The sequence below is a fragment of the Hyposmocoma kahamanoa genome, unplaced genomic scaffold (genome assembly GCF_003589595.1).
Source record: "Hyposmocoma kahamanoa isolate Upper Pololo Valley unplaced genomic scaffold, ASM358959v1 86, whole genome shotgun sequence".
Lineage (NCBI taxonomy): Eukaryota > Metazoa > Arthropoda > Insecta > Lepidoptera > Cosmopterigidae > Hyposmocoma > Hyposmocoma kahamanoa.
Window position 1 is genome coordinate 13,887,469 of NW_020654289.1, and position 17,745 is coordinate 13,905,213.

General features: G+C 39.9%; 1 protein-coding gene across 1 annotated transcript in view; it reads left to right on the top strand.

The window, feature by feature from the left end:
• The first annotated feature begins 294 nt into the window (after window positions 1–294).
• Window positions 295–17,745, top strand: part of LOC113234916 (ral GTPase-activating protein subunit beta) — a 46,062-nt gene continuing 28,611 nt past the window's right edge. Inside the window, exons 1-9 of the mRNA XM_026470437.1 lie at window positions 295–312; window positions 882–1,043; window positions 1,332–1,569; window positions 1,966–1,995; window positions 2,497–2,731; window positions 10,274–10,434; window positions 10,947–11,089; window positions 13,304–13,424; window positions 15,001–15,159. Of these exons, the coding sequence (XP_026326222.1) occupies window positions 295–312; window positions 882–1,043; window positions 1,332–1,569; window positions 1,966–1,995; window positions 2,497–2,731; window positions 10,274–10,434; window positions 10,947–11,089; window positions 13,304–13,424; window positions 15,001–15,159 (1,267 nt within the window). The remainder of the gene's footprint in view (window positions 313–881; window positions 1,044–1,331; window positions 1,570–1,965; window positions 1,996–2,496; window positions 2,732–10,273; window positions 10,435–10,946; window positions 11,090–13,303; window positions 13,425–15,000; window positions 15,160–17,745) is intronic.

Sequence of the window (17,745 nt, forward strand, 5' to 3'; positions counted from 1 at the left end):
AAGGGCATTTACCTCATATTTACTACTTCTATACGCACATGACCCTGTCTGACAGCAGTGCAGTGCCTATGTTATAGTTGACTTAACTTTTTGCCCGATTTTCTCCGTATTTAATTATTGCCACAGTCACGGCAGTGTATTAATAATGTATATTAAAATGTGTTGTGTTTTTCCTTAAAATAGTTTACGTTGCGCTTTGTACACCATGTAATGTGAAAACGCATAAGTACATATAGCGTAATATAGCAAAAACAATGGAATTTTGTTTAGTTTGACCTATAAGTTATAGTAACAATGGATTTCAGCAATATGGTATGTATATCCACATGGATCTGTTCAATACGGTGTATTTCTAGTAACAGCACATCCTATAACAAAATATGTCTGTTCAGTAGTAGAATCATTAACTATATCTATATAGTAACTATAGCTCATTTTTGCTAAGCCTCGTAGGTGAGTAGTTTTATCTTATGGTGCAGTATAATTATTTCAAGAGGTATGAAATTTCAAAAAGTATTTAATTGATATTTAGTGGTTTTAACCATTCTATGTAGTGTAATAATAATAATTTACATATACATGTAGACTATACATATATCTACTCATTTGGAACAAATACCCTATTCTGACTATTGGTGGTATGACATGAAATATATTCCTATTATATTGTAAATACAACAAACAAAGTATATAGTTAAAATAAATGTTGTTGTGTGTGGCTATGAATGAACAAAATTTTCTTAACTGGACACAACTAAGACAAATTCGTGTAAAAAAAAAGAAAAGTAATTTAAATAATAAGCTAACCCCATTTTATAAACAAAGCTTCCGCCTTATTACAACACTGTAATATGATCAATATTTTTCTTCTTTCATAACAGAACAACAACTGTGGCGGCGGCATGTACGCAGAGTGGAGCTCGCTGCCACTGGAGGGAGGAGGGCGGGGGGTGTTAGGGGCAGTCGGTGGGCGGGATGTAGTGTTGGCTGTGGTTCGACAACTTGCATCCCATGAACCTAGCCCACTTAATACTGATGCTGAGGTAGTTTTATTTACAATTTACTGGTTTCATTTTTAAATGCATGCATTAACTGACGAGTTTGCATGTTCACAAGAACTAATTGTTACAATACATAACCTTGCTGCTTTTCTGCAATTGCCATTCTGTCTGGCGAAACTACAAAGTCCACTTTTCGAAATACCTGTGTTCAATTGTGAATAGAACTATATGTATGTTAATACTAAGTATTTAAAAAATTACTCTAAACTCATTATGAAATTATTAACATTATGAAAACATCTCTGATCTAAACATGTCTTGGTTTTGCAGGTGGAATGGGTATTAGAAGTTATTCGCTTTGGTCTGTCTCTACCTCTTCATGAACATGAAGCCTTACGTGATTGTGTTCGAGTATGTTGTTCTTGGCTTTCGCCTCTGCTACCCCCCGCGCCGCCCGCGCAGCCTCCGCCGCCTGCTGTACCGCCTCCAGTGGCAGCGGCTCCAGCTAGATATGCTAGAAAGATACTGAAACATCTCCATAATCTTTTTGTGCCAAGACCAAACGAGAGTAAGTTTTTAAAACTTCTATAAATTAACTGGGGAGCTAATTCCTGTAACTTAATGGGTATAATAATCATGTGCAGATTGACCAACTTATCTGTAATGACTTGCGGTGTTTGAGTATATTTCCAACTTGTCTAGAATTAGTTTCTTTGAACACCACATTAGAAATAAGTTGGTCTACAATTTTTGACATTTTTCTATACAAAAACCGAGAAATTGCAACAACACATTACCACGAATTTTTCTCTCTTTTACTTTGAAGCTTGTAATGCAATAATGACTATTATAATATTGTTATTTTATACTCTTATTTTTTCTCTATTCAGATCTGACCTGTAGCTAATCTGTAGATAAAGCTTTTGCCTGCACTTTAATTAACACCACAATTTTCTTTTCCAAGCACTCACATTCGTTTACCAATTGGAATTAGGTAAGTTATTATGTACTACTAACCTAGGTAGTATATTCCTATCTATATTTTTGTAAAACATAGTTATCTATGTAACCCCATCAAACTGTAGACAATTTTAAAGTTCTTGGAGGCACTAACAATTTTGTTATTTTATTAATGTTCTTACTGGCGAATTTCACTGTAACAAATTACCTGGGCTTATTTTTCTGGATATCCAAACAAAATCCGTGTGGCAACTCCTTTTGTTTTATAAGGCCAAACATTTATAGCACCGGACTATTATGTTTTGTTGCTCTGCCGAGTTTACCTTGTTAATCTTTACTAGCAACTGCATAACTTAAAAAAAATGTGTACTATATTTTAATTCTTTTAGTGACTGTTAGGGGCTGTGCAATTGACCATAGTAAATGGTCCAATAATTGATACACTTGCTTGTGGCTATCAACTCGAATAATCATGAATTGGCTTTGAGGTGTTGTTTTTAGAAAGACATTTAAAACATGGTACTTTCTTGTATAGGTGGGGACCTAATCAGCAAGCAAGCGGTCCTCTGTCACCGTGTCTTACGTCTCGCTCGCAATCTTGCCGGCAATGCGAACCTTGGAGCTAGCGAATGGCGGTCATTATTGCTGTTGTTACTCTCAGCAGCTTCAGCATTGCTGTCTCCACCTGCGCCTCATCATTCTGCCGCTGAACAGTTGTGTGAACGGGTGCTCTGTGTACTGTTTGAAGTTTGGATACTTGCATGTCACCGGTAAGGAACTTCCAAATATGTAAATCGCTTCTTGCACCATTTTTTTTTTGTATAAGTGATTGGACGAACAAGTCGTGCGCCTGAGGATAAGCTACACGCCTGTCCATGGCAGTTGCAGTGCCACTCAGAGCTTTAAATCGCAAAGATCTGAGGGGCATGCCACTGCACCCGTCACCCTGAGACACAAGTTGACAACTCCCATGTGCTTGTAATTTCACCAGCGCCCTTATCCTTCAAAACCGGAACACAGCAATGCTGACATTACTGCTTGGCGGCAGAAATAGGTAAGATGGCAGTACTTCCCTGGATGTACCCTTTCACAAGGAGCTTTTGCAAAATAGTTGCAAGCGATACTTTATGTACTGTTTGAAAGTATGCATGTCACATATATCTGAGCCATTTCAAGTAACTGAAACTAATTGTATTGCGGGAAGCAGTGACTCTGCAGTTCACATTATCTGTTTCTCGCTTGTTTAAATTAAGATTCAAAGAGAAACAAGCAGGCCCGTCTACTGTTAGGATTAAATAGATTCATTTTATGGTCACACTTATAACATATGTACGTTGATTGTTAATTTGCATTCCGTGCGACCTGCTTATCACTCGTAACAATCAGTTTCTATACAATTTCCACCTCGCGCCGCATTGTCGATTTTCTGCCATATTCAGCTTCATGGACACTTAGCCACACTACCACAGCAATTTACCTGGTTTCAGACTAGGGAATTCCCTGTATTATGAATGACAAAGGTAGTGCCCCAAGTGAATTCCGTTAATTCACTTGGGGCACTACCCAGGTTATCCAATACGGAACCAATTTGGAAAAATTCATTTCTTAAGGAAAAAAAGGGGGACCTCAGCAGGGGACCTCATACAGAGCCCATTTGGCTTAGGTAGCTAAATGGGTCATCAAATACTATTATACTATTATTATTATATAAATAAAGCTACAAGTTCTTACGTGATAGAAATAGAACGCATACTTCCCGATATGGTGGAAAAAAAATTATACCGTTGTACGCGGATAGGCTCCAAAGCAAAGAATCAAATATGAGGGGACCTGAATATGGAAAGTATGAAAGAATGATCAACGGCCTGCAAAAACTATAATATACGGAGGGAGTATTTGTGCATTTTTATGAGGTACACCATGGTCAATTTCCGCGGGAAGTAAAAAATGTTCGAAATTCAATTAAATAAGATGGCCGCCATACAAATTTCAAATCTATCACGGAAACTAATAGAGATAGGAGGGAGGTGCTTGAAGGAATATCATAGAGGCTAACACTGGTTAACTGCCTGAGTTAAAAAAATTCAAGATGGCGATTTAAAAATGGCAACCGAAGAAAAACTTACTTCGAAAATTGGCATGCAAGGGACTTTAGGGGTCGTATTCTAGAACTCTACTCAATGCTCAAGTCAGGATTTGAGTATGGTTTAAAGCACTCAAGTTCCTGCCATTAGGGTCGTATTTCCAGTGCTTGTGTTTCCAGTGCAATCCTAACTTGAGCATTGAGTAGAGTTCTAGAATACGACCCTAGGAGTCCTTAATCATAATTTGGGGTCAAAAGTTTATTTTCGCTATTTTTTAATATGGCTGCCTTGTAAGTGTTTTCTTCATTAAAAATAGGTGCTGAAAGAGATTTGCTCTGAATCGGCTGAAAATTTGCATGTGAAGGCCTTTAGAAGTGCCGGATAATAATTTGTGATCAAAATTGGTTTTTCGCCATTTTTCAATATGGCCGCCAAACAAGCGTTTATAAAAATTAGCTCTAATTCAACTGAAACTCGGTATGTGGGGGGTCTCTATAAGTTTTTGATTATAATTTGCGGACAAAATTTATTTATTGCCTTTTTTTCAATATGGCTGCCATACAAACTGTGGGTTACCTACCGGGTGATAGATAATGGAAAAGTCTTGTTTATAGTCTGGAGGTAGGTTTATTGAACAGTTACCACACACATAAGTACATAAGTCACCAGCACAGAGAACAGCACTTAGCAGGCAGGCGATAGTGAAGTGAAAGCACAAGCAGGCACTGGATAAAGCTTAGGAGGCAAGGAAAGCGTCAGCACGTAAATAGGCGCGCGCGCAGCAAAGCGACGTAGGGACGATGCGAGTGTCTAGCGGCGACTGGTTCGGGCGCGCACGCAGTGGCCGCATGCTCTCGGCGCTCGTGACGGCGCAGGGCCGTACTCGATGCAGGGCCGGAATTGGTGTGGTTGAGTGGTCCCACACTATTCCCCCGCCGAGACCGTAACTACGGGCGAAAGTAATCTGGAAATCTTACATGACGCCCTGACCTGGTGGTATATTCTGTGTTCTTTGTATTGTGTATAGCTGTGTCGAGCTTCTGCGGGTCATCTTTCAGTAGGTATGCTGGCTTGAGGCGGTCTATGGACACCGTTGTATTCTTACCTTTGATGAGGATGATGAAGGTTTTCGGTGTTCTATGGAGAACTTTGTACGGGCCCGAGTATGAGGGTTGTAGCGGCCTTCTTGCAGTATCGTCTCACAAGAAAACAAAGTCGCTAGTGGCCAAGTCCTTAAATATGAAAATTGATTTTTCGGTATGGCGTGAGGTGGGCGTCGGCCTGATTTTCTGTGCAAACGTACGTATGCGTGAAACGTAGTCGGATATGTCTACTATGGGTTCTACGTTCACATTAAAAAATTCGTTCGGAAGACGGAGTGGTTCGCCGTACAGTAGCTCGGCAGCTGAGGCTTGGAGATCGTGTTTCCAGGCACTGCGTATTCCTAGCAGTACCATTGGTAGAGATTCCGTCCATTGTCGGTCCGCGTGGCATGTAATTGCTGATTTCAGTTGGCGGTGGAATCTTTCGACGATGCCGTTACAGGCCGGGTGCTATGCTATCGTCGTTTTATGTTGCGAGCCGGTAAGTGCAGTTAGTGCGGAGAATAGGTGCGACTCGAACTGCCGACCTCTGTCGGTGGTTATGCTCTTGAGGCAGCCGTAGCGAGATATCCATCCTTCTAGAAAAGCCTTAGCGGTGGTTTCGGCCGTGATGTCGGCGAGTGGTATCCTCTGGGCACCGTGTAATTCTATCGATGGCTGTGAGGGCATAGCGAAACCCGTTGGAGAGGGGTAATGGTCCTATTAGATCGATATGAACTTGGAGAAATCTGGCAGGGGGTAGTAAGAAGGTTCCAAATGGAGAAGATACGTGTCGGCTGGTCTTTGAGCGCTGACACGGTAAGCAAGTTTTGCTCCATGCTCGGCAGTCTTTGCGCATTCCTGGCCAGACAAATCTCTGTGTGACCAGTTTGATTGTCGCGTTTGCCCCGGGGTGGCTTAGGGAGTGCATAGCGTCGAACACTTGGCGTCTCATGGATTCTACTACGAACGGCCTGGGTAACGGGGTCGTCGTGTCGCAGTACAAAGGCAGATTTGAACTTGACAATTTGATCTTTTGCAGGTTTAACGCTGATCCTCCTTGAAGTAGTTTAAGCAGCTCTGGGTCGTCTTCTTGTACCTTAGCCAAAACTGCGTAATCTACGGCGGCTACGGCCTCGATTCTGGACAGTGTGTCGGCGACCACGTTGTCATCGCCTGATATATGTCGTAAGTCTGTCGTAAATTGTGCGATGTAATCCAGGTATCTGAACTGACGCGGAGAGCATGTGTCACGCCTGGACTGAAAGGCGTGCGTAAGGGGTTTGTGGTCGGTGTATATTGTGAACACCCTTGCTTCCAACATGTATCTGAAATATTGTATTGACTTGTAGATTGCCAGGAGTTCTCTATCTTATGGACTATACTTAGCTTGAGTGGGAGATAGTTTTCTGGAGAAGAAAGACAGCGGTTCCCAAGCTTCGTTTTTCAGTTGCTGCAGTACTGCTCTGATCGCTGTGTCCGAAGCATCGGTGACCAAGGACAGCTTTGCGTTGCTCTCAGGGTGTGCTAGCAATGCTGCTTGACATAGCCCATTTTTACAGTCTTCGAACGCCTGTTGAGCCTCTTCCGAAAACTGTATGGGCTGTGAATTTTTAACGGGGCCTTTCAGGAGAGCGTTTAGAGGTGCTTGTCGTTGGGCGGACCGTGGTACAAATCGATGATAAAAATTAACCATGCCCAGGAATCTCCTGAGGTCTCTGATGTTCTTGGGTTTTGGAAATCTTCTTATGGCTTCGACTTTTTCTTCCAGGGGCCTTATTCCGTCTTTCGAGATGTTGTAGCCCAAGAACGTGACTTCTTCTACTCCTAGTTCGCATTTCGACGGGTTGTGGAGCAACCCGTACTGATCAAGACGTGTGAAAAGCTGGCGTAGATGGCATTCGTGCTCTTGTCGGTTGCGTGAGTATACCAAGATGTCGTCTAAGTAACCATAACAAAAATGGAGGTCTCTGATGACTTCGTCTATGAAGCGTTGGAACGTTTGGCCAGCGTTGCGCAGGCCTAATGTCATCATGGGGAATTCGTATAGCCCAAATGGTGTAACTATGGCCGTTTTAGGGATATCTGGTTCGTAGATCGGTATTTGGTTATATGCTTTGACCAAATCCAATTTTGAAAACACGGTAGCGCCGGCTAAGTTTGCGTTGAAGTCGTGAATGTGCTTAATTGGATATCTATCTGGCACTGTTCTTGCATTTAGCGCGCGGTAGTCGCCGCATGGTCGCCAGCTATTGGGGGAAGGTGATGACCATGGGCTATCCGATGGGCGAGTGGTGCCGTTCTTCAACATTTCCTCGAACTCTCTTTGGGCTATACGGAGCTTGTCGGGTAGTAGGCGTCTTGGTCGGCTGGATACCGTAGGCCCTGGTGTGGTCTTTATAAAGTGCACCGTGTTGTGTTGGTTCCTGATGCCTGATGATTTCTGATGGTCTCGTTATGTTGGGGTACTCGTTCAGGACTGTGTGGAATGTTGTATGTCCGTATTGTGTACTGCGAGTTTTAATCGACCAGACAGTCTCTGAAGGCTTGACCGGGGCGGCGTTAGTGGTCAAGGATGTTACTCCGTCGACGAGGCGCTGGTAGCGGCAGTCTACTAGCAGGTTGTAATGAGAAAGGAAGTCGGCGCCGATTATGGGTTTCGTTACTTTTGCCACGACGAACCTCCACGTAAACTCGCGGCGTTGTCCAAAGTCCAGAGAAAGGTGAGCGAAACCATCGGATCCCGTGTCCACCAAGTACTGGATCTTTGTTTTGCGGTCAGTAGCGAAAAGGCGGCCGGATGAAGAGGGGCAGTCGCTGGCGGCTACTGCCGGCTGCCCGAAGCGTTTCCCGGTTTGTAGCTGCAAGGGTGATTGCACTTTTTGGCCTCGTCGCCGAACTGCCAGTGATACCAGCACAAGCGCTGACCGGACGGCGATCGCCTCCACGATGAGCTGCGGCGGCAAGACTGCAATTGGCCTCGGTTATTCTGCCGTCCCCTGGTTGATAATTCCGCAATGCATTTGGTGAGTTCTGCGATTTGCTTTGTCATTTCTGTTATGTAAGGTGGAATGTCGCTGTGGCTCGTGCTGGCGGCAGCTATCTGGGGTGATGATGGAGCCAGCTCGTAGATTTTGTCGGCTATTTCAGAGGTCTTTGCTAGGGGAGTTTCTGAGTGCATCGCCACTATTGTCTGGACGTTGTGCGGTAAGCGGCTCGACCACATCGTCCGTATAAAGTCTTCCGGTACCGTGGGTCCTGCCAAACTCTGGATACGTCTTAAAATTCGTCTGCGATGGTGTGCGGTCACCTAGCTCTTCGAGGCTGAGAAGTTGTTTTATTTTCTTTTCCTGGGATGATGATAGTCGTCTTATTAGCTCTGCCTTAATTTTCTGGTATTTCCCGGCGCCTGAATGACATCTAGAACTTCAGCAGTGTATTGGTTGCCCAACTGTGAAATTACGTGGTAGAATTTTGTCGTGTCGTCATTGATTCTCGCCAAGGCGAACTGAGCCTCCAGCTGTGCGAACCACACATCTGGTCTGTCGGCCCAAAATTCAGGTACCTTAACCGACACTCGAAAGAGATCCCTCTGCGGTTCGTCTGAGTGCGGCCCTGGTGAAGCGCGCTCCGACGGCGGTGTTTTGAAGCCGTCTTTGTTTTCCGCCATCTTGGAATATACACGAGCTTAGTTCGGTGATTCACGTGGTAAATGTCCTTCGCGGGGTCACCACTGTGTGGGTTACCTACCGGGTGATAGATAATAAAGAAGTCTTATTTATAGTCTGGAGGTAGGTTTATTGAACAGTTACCACACACATAAGTACATAAGTCAACAGCACAGAGAACAGCACTTAGCAGGCAGGCGATAGTGAAGTGAAAGCACAAGCAGGCACTGGATAAAGCTTAGGAGGCAAGGAAAGCGTCAGCACGTAAATAGGCGCGCGCGCAGCAAAACGACGTAGGGACGGTGCGAGTGTCTTGCGGCGACTGGTTCGGGCGCGCACGCAGTGGCCGCATGCTCCGGCTGCCGTGCGGGCGCAGGGCCGTACTCGATGCAGGGCCGGAATTGGTGTGGTTGAGTGCTCCCACAAAACTTTTTTGGTGGTAGATATTTTTTTTTCTAATTCAACTGAAAATGGCATGGCTTCAATCATAATTTCGGGTAAAAATTTTGTTTCCGCCGTTTTTCGATATAACCGTAATTTTTTATGTAAATGTCTGTTGAAAAAACTTGCTTTGCTTGGCCTGAAAATTGGCACGAAAAGAATTCCAAGATTGTTTAGTAAAAAACATATTTGTGCATTTTTTAAATATGGCCGCCATTAGAGAGTTATTTCAATTTTTTAAAACAATGTAATAAGTGCCGAGGCTGTAGGCCAAGGTCCGCGGAGGGCGAAGCCCGAAGCGTAAGCACGCTATCGCGATGGAGATAATATACGGAGGCGTAATAGATTACGAGTATAAGATCTCACAATTGTAAAAATGTAAGGCATACTTCCCGATGTAGTGGAAATGAGATACTTATATAGCGTTGTTGTATCTCGGTCGTCTCTCCGTTAGATTCCATTTTCTTGAAAGCTATGTCAAAGAGAAGTATAGGGGGAAAAATGCCAAACTGCTGCCGAATTTCCTGTTCTATGAATATCGAAACAACGATAACCCAAAATACTCAGACCAAAGCCAACTTAGAAATTTAATGTTTGTTTCTTAAATTGGCCCAAATCGGGAATCGAATTCCTCATCAAGCGCCCGTAGTACTAACTGTTGTGCCATCGTGGAGCTTGAGCACACCCCGTAAACTGAACCCGACCTCGCTCCGAGGCCGAGTCCGGTACATGGCTCGTTTAGTATCTAATGCTATTGTAGAGAAACATTGTAGAGAAAATTCAATACTATATTAACTCATTTAAACTGGGTCCTGTGCCGAACGGTTACCATGCGAGACTGCCACGAAGAGGTCCCAGGTTCGATTCCTGGGCCGGGACAAATATTTGTATGGCCTACATTTATTTCTCTCGTGAGTTTGAGTGTAATTTGTGGTTGTGTATGTGTGTCCATGGCACCCGCGTGTTTCCCTAGTGCGGGGCTGTGTTGAGTGCGTGCGTTGTTATTATTATTATTGTTAATCTTTTATTTTTTTCAGTTGTTTTCCATCTCCACCTCTTTGGCGTACATTGCGTGAGCAATGCATAAAATGGCGCCACCGTGCCCCTCTGACCGAACAATGGACTCGTGCCTCGCTGTGCCTCACCGCGAGACTATTGAAACACATGTACGGACCTTTGTTCCCCGCTATGCCAATCAGTGAGTATTGGTTGCTATTTTGGCTATTGTAAAAAATGGCAACATTTGTCTCAGTGTTTCATTGCAGCCGTGATGTATTTAAAGAGGGGCTCATGAACACGGAGCAAATATCGTAAAAAGGCTAATGTTAAGTTCTTTAAAATAAATGTTTTTTTTTTAATATTTGCATATTACGATATGCAAAGGAGGACCTAAAATGTATAATTATGTGGAATTTTCAAGTAATACCGTTATTAATATTCAGATAGTAAGAAACGTGAGCACAGTATTTCATCAAATATTTCATTAATCTCAAACTTTAGCAAGTTTGGTGTTTAGAAACGGCCTTAGTAGTCACAAAAGTTACCAACGCGCGTCCCACTGGCTTGGTGGATTTAGTAATTTTATCTCCCAAGACGAGAACCATCAATAGAACATAATAAGAATTGACCAGAACTTATTAACCAACTTCCAATCAGAAAAAATAAATCATTTCCGTCAAGAACTCGAATAAAACCCACTTTATTTGTCAGGCGACGAAGACTCGAACTTAATACCAGCAGACATGAGCGCAGAAGCCGTGATGCAGAGCTGGTATCGCGTCTTGCATACGATCGGAAACCCAGTCGATCTGTGTCGCCCTCACGTCATTAGTCAGACTCCTGATTTCTTACAGGTGAGTAAGAACTACTGTTGTAACAGTAATTATTAGTTATAGTCATTACAACAGTAGTTGTTGTTGTGCGCGCAACCACGCCTACAGACACGCACACTTCGCACCCTCGGTGTAATAATAACAATCTTTTATTTCAAACTGATGTTCATATTTCAATAGTAGCGATTGTCTTATTAAAATTTTATTCATTATTATACAATATACTATCGGGCAATCTACCCGCTTTACAATGGCGTTCAAAGTAATAAAGCCATATCTACAAAATGACGATTTTACAGGAGAGAGGTTGAAAGACTACAAACGTAACTTATACATAATTTGTTTTATGTAGTCCTTGTTATTTTTATGACTGCATGTGATAAAATAACTTTTGATATATGAGCTCATCTAATTTTATTATGTCAAAATTTAAGAACAGTGGCTCTGGTGTAGCAACAGACGCTGGTTCGAGTCCGATTATAATGAAAGAAGTTTTCTTTGTGTTGTTTGATCTTTGTATTAATAATAAAAATCATCTAGGTTTCCTTAACTGAAATGACAAGTTCATGAAATATCTACACAATATAATAGAATCAATTGGCACTAACGATGACGTTCCCTTGTTCTTAGTGAATATACAGCAGTTCACCACCATTGTACAGATACTTCGACGTTATGAAGTCTACTGAGGCTATCATTTACTCTAAACCGACCTATTCCGCTATAAGGTTTGGATACAGCAAGGCGTTATCTGCACACGCGCAAATGTGTGCGTGAAGTGGCAGGGTTACCCATCACTTTCTGGTAATATTACGTTCCGTGGTCAGAGCGGTAACATAGCGAAAATTCTAACGCGAATCTGTCATCCATTATTCTATTAATATAATCCTAATAATTACAAATGTTCATTACGTGTTTATATCGGTATTATATTACATTTTTCATGAATTCTGTAACCAGAATAATATTGAACATTTATTTAAAAATATATTAAAAGCACTTAAAATGTTATATTTTGGACAGGCACCTTTAAATAAGGTAACCAAAGTATTTGAAATTGCGTGTCCAAGTTTATCATTACCTCGTTTATATATAATAGTAATTAGGTATATTCACTACCTAATATTTATCGGCAATACAAATTGAAAATTCGAGAACCCTTGTCTACTAGCTCACGAAGTTATGGCGTCTTATAATATTGATATAATAAATCTGTATTACATATTACTCTGCACTAAAGAATACAATAACTGAATGACTCTCAGACATAAGTTTTTTTTTACTTACTTCGTTTCATCTTTCAGAAAACGAAAGAAACTCCTCTCTTTATCCCGTTTAGATGATTATAAACAGCCGTACTCAGCACAATTCACGACCATTATAAATAGTAACGTAAAATGATGTTCTATAACACACGTTAAGTAATGAATAAATGAAAACTATACATATTTATATATATTCAAATGTCGAAGCCGTCTTAGCGCGAAAACTGCTCGCCGACAGCCTTGATGTCGTTCAGTCAATGTGCGGGGCGAGGTGCGGTATTTAAAGCTAGGAAGGGGCTGTGAGTGCCCGTTCTCGTTACTTTTTGTTCCCGGGTTCGGGCTAAAAAGTGTCCGCACCTGTAGGGCGTTAAAATCGCATACAGAGCGTCAATCGCGCAATAGTCTTCGTTTGTTCGAGTGACAGCGCGGTTGTCAATCATGCAGTACCAATAATAATAACTTGTAAAAATTACAGCAGTAAAGTGTGAAAACAGGATTTTGTATCTTATTTTCACTAAACAAATATATTGTGTTGTCATAGTTGTCATTTAAAAGTGTTATTTTGTACAGTTTTATAGTATTTAATTTATGTACAACTAAATCATAAATATAAATTACAAAAGCACACGTGTTTACTTGTGTTGAAGTTATTTTCAGTCGAAGCTAAATATGGTGCATTCTGTTAAGTTTCCGATAGAAGCTGAATATGGTGTTTTTGGAATTTAAATTGTTGTAAGCAAATTTAGGCAGTACTGCAATGACGTTACAATTTAAATGAAATGTTTTAGTTTTTTATATTTCGTTACATGTCACTACGTTTGTATAGGTTAACCTCGGACATTTTTTTCGTGGTTTTTGTATTAGACCCGATGTCCATTGTTGGTAGGTCAATGGTGGTAGTGAATGAGGTACTGTTAAATTCATGGGATGCTCACTAAAATATACAAAACTTCTTTCTAACAATTTCCAGTACTCAATAACTCAAGAAGACGGTGCTCGCGATCCGAGCCAGCACCCATGCTTGCAAGCCCTGCCTTCCATATTCCACAAAGCTATGAAGGGTATTGCCGCTCACGTCGACGCGTTTCTAGGTACGTCACGATATAATATTACATGGTAATAATGTGGGAAGTGTGTGATATGGGATATTTGAAGTTATTTGAAAATATGGAGGGGTATTGGCCAGCTGGTGTTTAAGGTACGTGTCGACTTTTTTGTCTGTTGATTTCCTTGTAATATATGACGCCACAGACACAGATTACTTAATAGTTACCCACAGATGTTACATAGGAAATCCAGCTTCAATCAAAAGTAAAAGCTGGTCTAAAAATTGAAAACGCCGCTTAAATCATTTGTGATTAGGTACATTTTTTGTCAAATGTTATATTGTGTGTTTATTTTTTTATTGAAACGAATTTAATTGGTCGAGGTCCGTCACGAAGTTACGACATTTTCACGAACGCGTTACTTCTACTGGGAATACAGTCCCTGCTGTTCCTGTTCTACTTTATTTCTATACATGAATACTAGCTCCACCGTTTTGGTATATATACTTTATTGCGGTGTCTAGAGGGTGGAAACTGTCTCACGGGCCTAAATGCTCTATTATTGAAACCATTTTTCGATGGTCTCGGTAAGTTTGATCTGCCGTGACGACAGAAAAACCCAAGAGATTTTCATATGACTTTAAACGTGTGATTTGTTGTGTAACGGCTTACCTTTTCTGTGAATTTGATTGTGACGCTATAGAAATATTTGATATAGTAACTCGAGTAGTTGTAATATACTAAGCTGTTTTTTCTCTACACAAAATATAGTGAGCAGAATACTGACTTCTTAATATTTACTTAATTCGATTTTATGAACCCATTACGCTGAACAATAACATGATATAATCAGTGATTTACGTATCATTTTCATACAACAACAAAAGAGGTTGCCTATCCATCAAAGGTTCAAAATTGAATGAACAGTCCCAGCGAATAAAAATCAATTTCCCTTAACATAATTCATGATAAAAAGTTTGCAACAGAAATTAAAATGAAATGATGCATTTATTTAAATATGTTAAAAAATTGTTGTACGCTGAGAGTGCTTAGGCAAGTTTGTGGACACACTTACATACATTCAGGACAGTGAAAATATAATGTTCATGCTTATGTCTTATAAATTTCTGAACTCAGTATTTACCTCATACTATAATGGGAGTAGAATGTATTGTTTTATTATGTAAACTATGTACGTAATCTGGGATTCTAACATCACAATTTGCCAGACTGCACCATCTTCGACATTTCAACAACTATCCTATTCACATTGGAATCTTTCTTGACATGAATTTCATGCTGTATCGGATTTGATAACGCTAATAATAACGTAATATAGTTGTATGACAATTACATTATATGTGTGACTTTCGCATGTTTATACGCTTTACACTTTAATAAAATAAAAGAAATAAAATAATATGATGGGCTTTTAGTAAACCCACACTGCGCCCAATAACTAAGTTTGAATTTATCTAAAATATTCACTATTCCGAAATTAGAAAGTTGTATAAAAAGATCATTCCTATATGATTTGTCATTTTATCAAATCCGATACAACGCTAAGCTACAAATGTAGCCAATTTCGGGTATGCACTGCACGGGTGGGGCTGGCCGACAGGGCGCGGCATTGAATGGTGGGTGCAAGGCTTTAGCGCGAGCAGCGCAGTACTAGAGCCGCCACAAGAGGAAGGAGACCTCACCCCGCCAGCACACCGACGCCTTGCCAAGTCCTTCAGCGTGTCAACTTCCAAGCCGCGGGATAAGCAACCTGATAAAAGTATGTAGTTTCATGTTGTGTTCATATTAGATGTCAGTCGTGGTCTATATAAGAGTCACGCGGTTTTTTTCGATTTTACATTTATTTTTGTTCTTGCGTCATCTTTACCCATTTAATTCGGGTTTAAGTAACAGAAAAACGAAAAAAATTGCAGTCCTAAACCATTTGTCACTGCCCTGGTAGATTCTTAATACCTAATTATTTTACTACACACGGAACAAATTTTATGGAGTAATTGTATTCATGAAAACAACTTTACTATACCCATACCTCACAGAGCACGAAAAAAGAACCATCTGTTCCATATAAAATGTATTTATACTTACTAAATCGAAATAATATGTATAAAAAGTATGTTATGATTTTTTGAACATTACATTTAATTTCATAAAAGTGTTGCCCGCTGCAAGCAGCAAGCAGTTAGTGATTGCAGTGGATAAATATTCTATTCACTATCGACAGACTGTTCGTTAGGCTTATGCAATAAATTAGAACTTGTTTCATTTGATCATCATCATCGGCCCATTATTCGTCCAACTGCGAGGCACAGGTTCATTTCAATCGTCAATTTTCGTAACTTCATACATACATTGTCATACATTATTACATTTAGAACTATTATAACAATTGAAAGTACAAAGAGATGACATATTTTAAAGCTTTTCATTTTAATTCAATATTAAAATGTATGTGAATAAAAATTTCTTTATTGACAGCATACTAGCAGGCCAACTGTCAAAATAAGAATAAAGGAGGAAATTAACGCAATTAGTAATCTTTAAAACGTCGCGTAACATTCACAATTCAGATATTTTGACAAAATTTTACCTTATTTCACAATCTATCGATAAAACTATCGACAACAACTAATGACTATTAAAATTTTATCAAAACTGGCAACTCTATAAAAAGACTGGCTATATTAATATAGTCGTCACCAAATAAGAGGCCAAATTTGACAGCTAAAGAAAGCTATAGTATCTAACTGAATGCGATCAACGAAACAATAAACATACAATTATTATTATTATAATTAAGTTTAAAAAATCCATAAATTTTATTGTGACGGTATATAATTTTTTAATTATGAAGGCCAAAATAAAATGCAATTTTGATTTACACTGAATCGTCCTAAAAACATTTACGTCCTCAAGCTATTTTTTTAATAATAGCAATAGTAAGCAATTAATCGCCGAATTTCGCCGAGTCACTTCGATTTCTCGAAAAAAATATTGACTTATTAAATATTAAAACAAAAATGTGTACATATAGGTGTATTTTAAATAATTATGTATATTATATCTCTGACCACACCTGCAAATAAATTTATAATTTATCAAATTTAAAAGAGCTAAGAGTAGTACTATTATTATAACCCCTAACCCTAGTTAGGTTGGGGTTGCGCTCCATGTCAAGCAGAATGGTTCACAGACCCTCAGACACCCTTGAACATCTCTCCATACCTAAAAATATGAAATTATTTATTAAAATGACAGCACATCGCTTTGAACGACGCGTCGCAATTGATTTAATTGCAATTGATTTCAATTGAATTGATTTTTTAATCTGATTGAATTATTGATTGAAATTTAATTGATTAACGCCCAACACTGTTAGTGCAACAGGGCCCCCAACAGGGCCCCCAACCGGCCCCCCAACCGGGCCCCCAACCGGTGATCCCAACCGGGGCCCCCAACCGGGACTAACTCACCCCCATATGCCCTATAAATTTATCATAATTGTCAGTTTTAATTGTTAATTGTTAATCAAAAACATTGAAAAGATTGAAAATTGATTAATTGTTAATTGTAGATATTTGCGATTAACGATTGATCAATTGTTAGTTGCGAGAACCGCAATTAACAATTGATTAATTGTCAATTGCGGTTCTCGCAACTAACAATTGATCAATCGTTAATTGCTGTTTCGCTATTAACAATTAATCAATTGTCAATCTTTAATTGCCAGAACAATTAAATTTTGCCCAACACTGTGCACTAAGAGTTTTTGAAAGTACATGAGTGACACATGACACACTTCACTTATACGTCACTGATCTGGAGTTTACCGGATGTACATTTAAATTACATACCAGACCCGCTGCGAAGACAGCGTAGTTTCTACAGGAGTAACGCAGTTATAAGTAGAGTGTCAAATTTGGCCTCTTATTTAGGGGCGACTATAATAACCTGATAATAAACACATATAATAATTGTACTTTGAATTGATACAATTAGTCAACGACTACTGCGTTATTGCCGTAAAAAAACTTTTATAATGTTTTTATTATTTACTTCAAGAAAATATTCCCGATTATTGGGTACCATTTAAAGTTTTGTCTCTGGCCCACAGCAATCACACGGGATTTATGTTTTTTTTTTTTAATTTGATAAATTTGTTATTGCTTTGGGGGTTCGATTTAGACTACAGACAAACAGAAGTTCTGGTACGGGTTACAAGTTTTTAGAAAAACAAACGTTTCGGGCTTATTACAGCTCCCATGGTCACGATTGACTGAAGTTTGTTATTATTAATACAAAATTTAACCAATTATATCATAAAAAGGTGAACACATAATAAGTGTCT